Below are 5,998 nucleotides of genomic sequence, written 5' to 3'. Positions count from 1 at the left end.
GTTTTTGATTTTAATTTCGTTAGCATTCCTGTGCTTTTCAGTGTGGGTCCAAGAAAAAATAAGGTCGCTTTACCATATGTGCTTCCTCTGAGCGGGTCATTCCTGAGTTTGGTTAAATGATAAATAAACCAGGGGTTTAAATCCAACAATGTAGCATCTGTGGGTCTCAACCCCTTTGGGGGTCGAAAGACCCTTCCACAGGGGTCGCCTAAGACCATTGGAAAACATGAGTATTTCACAATATATAATTACATATTATTTTGTGATTAATCACTATGCTTTAATTATGTTCAATTTGTAACAATGAAAATACATCCTGCATATCAGATATTTACATTATGATTCATAACAGTAGCAAAATTACAGTTATGAAGTAGCAACTAAAATAATTGTATGGTTGGGGGTCACCGCAACGTGAGGAACTGTTTGAAAGGGTCGCAGCATTAGGAAGGTTGAGAACCACTGATTTAATGGTATTGATGTGTACCACATGCATACAGGTGAATTGCTCTAGATTAACTTGAGACATGATCACAGACTAGGTTTATGAATGGAAATGATCACATCTTCACTCTGTGTGGCAAGCACAAATTCTTGAGATAAAAATCATGTTTTCCAAAACTTGTCAGTGACCTTAGTGGTCAGGTGCAGCCACCTGCTTACATCTGTTAGACGGTTTGTCACATTGCTGGCAGAATGAATGTAATGGTCTTGTTGGGCAGTTTTACTGCCTGCTGATGGTTGACAGGCACTGGAGGGGCACTGCACTATTGGGGAATGTTAGCAAGTTACATTGTAAAGAAGACACAACATGGCCGAGGGCATTGGTGAAAGCGGTGCCTCTTCATGTGAGGCCTTTGTTAAACAGCGTGGAAAATAGAAAGTTGCTTTTTGTGCGTGCAAAAAAAAATGTTCATTGACGAAGTTTGAGACACAGGGCAGTTTGTTTACTGTGAAACCAGAGGAGGAGGGCACAAATGAAATGATTGAAAGGGAGTAAAACTGTAGGATAGAATTAGATAGGTGCAAGATTTCCTTAAGAATGGTTGCAAAGAACTGACTGGGTGGCATGTGGGGATAGGATTTGAAAGCCCTCTGCCTGTTCGGTCAGACCGAGTTTGTTAGTATTTTAGGTAAATAGTTCGGCACAAGAATTAGCTATATTAAAAAGTAAATTGATAGCACAAGGTAATCAGGAAAAAAGTCTTAAGAAAAAACAACAACAAAAAACCATTTATGGCTCTACCACTGCATGATCTGTGTTGCCATTGATGGCAACAGGAAGCACGGGGAAGGAAGCAGTGTTTGTTTTAATCACGTTGTTTTCAGCTGATTAGCATAAAACGAGATAGATAAACTGAACTTCCAAATGATTTCTACAAAGTCATCCTTCTAAGGGAGGAGGACTAGAGCGAACAAAACATAAAGTGAAAAATCCTATTTTACCGCCTTATCAAGTAAATTGTGAGTAATGTAATTTATTGGGCTATGAATACTTAGTATGTGAAAAACATTTTAAAATTATATTGATAGTTCAGTTGTAGTACAGTGTAAGTTAGCGTTATGCTAAAAACTAGGCTTTATTTTTTGTTTTTATAAGATTTCAAACCAAAGATTTTAACATAATGTTTTATATGTTTAAGTTTTATAATCTATTAGTTGATATTTATAGGAAAATGATGAATACTCATTTAGAGGAATTGCTGGATAGATGTGGCATTAGGATTGTTACATATTAAATATTTATTTTCTTTCCCTAGTCCAAACCCCTGATACCTCTTCAAAAAGAGACTGATTCCGAGACCCAGAAAATGGTGCTTACTAACTACATGTTTCCCCAGCAGCCAAGGACTGAGGATGGTAGGAACTTAACATCTTTTTTTTCTTTTTAACTAATTAAAAAAAAAAAAAAGGTGACTAGGCAATGCAAAGGTGTGGAATAACTTTTTAAGTGTTAAAGTCCTACTAGGCTGTTTTGAAAGGAATTTGGAGAATTGATTTAGAAAGAACTCTCTAAGTCAAGAACGCAGGTTTATAGATAGCTAATTTAAGTGCATAAAAAAAAAGAAGGAACTATTCATGGAGACATACTTTTCAGGATATTAAAAAAAAATGTCAAATGCTTCTTTACCTTTGAAATTAGCAGCTAACTAGATCTATTTTAGATTTCTCAATTTAGGTAAACATTAGTTACTGCCACCTGGTTGGTTTTGACTCATAGCAACCTTATAGGACGGGTTAGCATTGCCCCTGTGGGTTTCCACAACTGTCACTCTTTATGACAGTGAAAAGCTTCATCTTTCTCCTACGGAGCTGTTGGTGATTTTGAACTGCTGCCCTTGTGGTTAGCAGTCACTACACCACTAGGATTCCTAGCTAAATATGAATAATATGTTATAAACTATTAAATCATACAGGGTCTTGTTATTTTTTTATGTTGAAGACTTAATACTATTTATCACTACCTAAACACTAGATCAGGATTATCTATAATGACCACATTTTTACCTTATATCCTTAATCAGCCTATAATTTTGACCAAAAAGGGAAATAGATCCTCTATTATTTGCCACAAATCTTTTATGGGTTATAGTATAGAGACCTTTCAGATTAAGGAGATAGTTTCTGTTGTATGTTGTACTCTATGTGAAATGTGTATTTTAACTTAAAATACATTGTATTTATACTTTTCTCCAATCTTTGAAAATCTCAATGGTCCAAAGTTACTTATAAATTAACTCAATGCAAAAAATTGCTGAAGGAAAAATGATAACTTATGGATTAAAATTGACTGTCATAAAGTCCATTTTAACTCACAGCAACATCTATCTGGCAAAATAGAACTGTCCCTGTGGGTTTTGAGACTTTAAGTCTTTATGGAAGCAGATGACCTCATCTTTCTCCCTCAGAGTGGCTGATGTATTCAAACCACCAACCTTGTGTCTAGCAGTTCAGTGCATACTGTATATCCCATTGCACCACTAAGTCTATTAATTTAATGATTAGTCTTAATTTTCAAAATGTTGTGAAAGAGGTGAAATAATGGGTATAAGTGCTTCACAGTATGTCAGTTTGGGTTGTAGCAGGTTCAGCAAACAATTTTGGAATACTTGAATAAACCAAAGACTAAGATCAGGTTTGTATTTCATTACTAGTAGTAAACAGAAACCTCATTGAGTGCTCGTAGGAAATTAAAGACTTGTTTTGATAAAACACACACACACACACACACACACACACAATAAATAAATAAATAAATAAATAAATAAGTAAGTAAGTAAGTAAGTAAGTAAGTAAATAAATAAATAAATAAATAAATAAATAAATAAAACTTGCTGCCATAAAGTCAGTGCAATCCCCTGTGGGTTTCAGAGACTGTTTCTGGAGTAGAAAGCCCAGTCTTTCTTCTGCAGAGCTGCTGGTGGTTTAGAACTCCAACCATGCAGACCGCAGCCCAACACATTATCACTACACTACTAGGACTCCTTGCTTTGATAAAAGATAGTACCAAGTGAGTGGGTACATTGATAAGATATAGTTGGGTGGAGGAAAACTTGTTAGCTTTTGAATTGAATTGTCTCAGACTTGTGATATATGAAAGTTATATAACTTCATTCATTTGAAAGCTTATTAAAGCTGTGAGAATAAGTTTACAAGCAAGATTTATTTTTCATGTGTTTAATTCCACTCCCCAACTTCCATATTAGGTAATATATAATACCAAGTGTGTGTGTGGAAAAAATAGTCCACTTCATTCTAAGAAGTCAGTGTTGGTATAGTACTTCCTGCACTGTATATGCACTAGTTATTGATGCTTAATAGTAGTTGCCTGTGAGTTGACCCAACTTATTAGGGACCTTATGTCTAATACAACTAAAGACATGCAAACTCCAGCCTAAGGCTATAACTAGAGCAGTGTGGAGAATTACATCAAATGCATAGACGCCTTCATATACAATTTTTGTTTGTTTGCCTTAGTCACTGAACTCTTGTCTCAGTTTTTTGCTTTCTGTGATTTGATAGATGGGTTCTGGATAATAAGAAATAGTAGGTAAGAGTGAACATTCCATAAATGATATATTTTTTAGGTAAGAGATGGAATGAGTTGGTAGCAGAGAAAAGAAAGTTTAATGCCCTTTCGCTTGGGTCAGCAGACTATTTTAATAAGGAATAATTTAACCAAATTTTTACCTCATCATAAGAACCTGTCACAACTACGTATCTCTGCTATTTTAGTGTAGCAGCAGCCAGAGAGAAGATGTAAACAAATGTCTATGACTCTGTTCTAATTAAACATTACTTATAGACAGTGAAATTTGAATTTTTTTCATGTGTCATCTTTTTTTCTCTTTTCTATTTATCTAAAAATGTAAAACCCATTCTTAGCTCATAGGTGATGAGCCAGATTGAGTCGTTTGCACTTTCCTATCAAAGACTTGGGAAAGCAGGCATAACAAGAGGACCTCAATATTCTTTGTTTTGATACTTTTATTGTTTCAGAAGAATAAGAAAACCTGAACAATGGTAGAACATGATAGAAAGGAATCAAATACAGATAGCATTCTGAAGGTAGAGTCTCTAATAGAAGAAATTTCCTCTTGTTATTAAGCCAAAGTTATGTTTAATTTTCAGCGTTTTTGTTAATGTGCTGCTAGTGCATTGCTGTTTTATTATTGTTCTGTAGAAACGTCATAATCGTTATATTCCCACTAAAATAACTAAATATGATGCTATCAATGGATATAACTAGATAAAAGCATATTACATGCTTCATTTCCTAATACTGATTAAGTTATTAAACACACAGTTGTATGATTATTAAAAGTACTGCCAAGGAATAATTAGGTAAAATCTTTGTTTAAGCACTTTTTCTTTCCTTCTTTCCTTCCTTCCTTCCTTCCTTCCTTCCTTCCTTCCTTCCTTCCTTCCTTCCTTCCGTTTAAATTTGTCCCAAAGTCAATGAAGCACTATCTCTCTCTGTCTCTCTGTCACACACACACACACACACACACACACACACAAAACAACAACAACATAAAAAACCCAAACCTATCTAGGAAAACCATGGATTTATACATAGGATGAAACATCATCGTCTCCACAGTGCTCCACTTCCATCGTCGACCAAAGGCTCTGTCATGATCTCATAACAGTAAACCCAGAGTCCTTTCTCTCCAACAGAAGGAGTTATACAACTTCGTCTTCTTTCCTCTGGCTTGTGGTCTCCTCCTCCTCTTCTGCCTCCCTGGAAGCCGTCTTGCTCTCCAAAGCTTCCCCAGTCTCTGCCACAGAATCCACCATGGCCTCCAAACCCTCCTCTGTCACCCCTCATCTCAAAAAAGCCACCTTCACCCTTGGGCTTGGCCCAGTCCAAGGTCACTTTGCTTGCAGATATCTCACTATTCTCCATGGCCTCCTTGGCTGCTTTAGCATCCTCCTCACTGTTGAAGTCCACGAAGCTGAACCCTTTGGAAGAGCTGGTTGGTAACTATCATGGCCTGAACAGAGCCATCAGACGATTCCTTCAAGGTCTTTTCAGTTGTTTCTTCAGAAAATCCTTTGTCAAACCGGGTTTAGGACAGCTGTCTCAGTGCATTAGGTGATCCCCTGGCTCCTTGCAACTCCAACCAGATTGCTCTGCCCTTGATTTCTCTTTTATTACAAGAACTTAAAAAGCTTCTTTAGCAAATACATCCTGCAATATCTCTTCTGTTGCATTGTAGGAAAAGTTGCTTATAACGAGTTTTTGATTCACTGCTCCAAGTGCTGGACTCCACTTCGATGGTTTTGATTTTGACCCTTCTCCCCAGTATAGTACCTGGATATGGATCAGCCATTTATCTCTGCCTCCTGTTTTTCTTCAAGGGTTTTCTCAGCATCAACTTCTGTCTTATTCGATCCCTTTACTCTTCCCATCTTTGCTGACTAATCTGATCTCCACAGCATCTTCAAAGACTTTTTTTTAAATCATTTTATTAAGGACTCATATAACTCTTAT

At 36.4% G+C, this 5,998-nt stretch overlaps 1 protein-coding gene across 1 annotated transcript in view; it reads left to right on the top strand.

Annotated features, from left to right (window-relative positions):
- Positions 1–5,998, top strand: part of ERBIN (erbb2 interacting protein) — a 161,772-nt gene that overhangs the window by 112,104 nt on the left and 43,670 nt on the right. Inside the window, exon 14 of the mRNA XM_045285234.1 lies at positions 1,761–1,860. Coding sequence (XP_045141169.1) covers positions 1,761–1,860 — 100 coding nt within the window. The remainder of the gene's footprint in view (positions 1–1,760; positions 1,861–5,998) is intronic.

Source organism: Echinops telfairi, unplaced genomic scaffold (assembly GCF_000313985.2).
Source record: "Echinops telfairi isolate 266 unplaced genomic scaffold, ASM31398v2 ScPeMD7_7469;HRSCAF=8507_1, whole genome shotgun sequence".
NCBI lineage: Eukaryota > Metazoa > Chordata > Mammalia > Afrosoricida > Tenrecidae > Echinops > Echinops telfairi.
The sequence above is the reverse complement of the archived record's forward strand: the minus strand, read 5'-3'. Positions and strand labels throughout refer to the sequence as shown.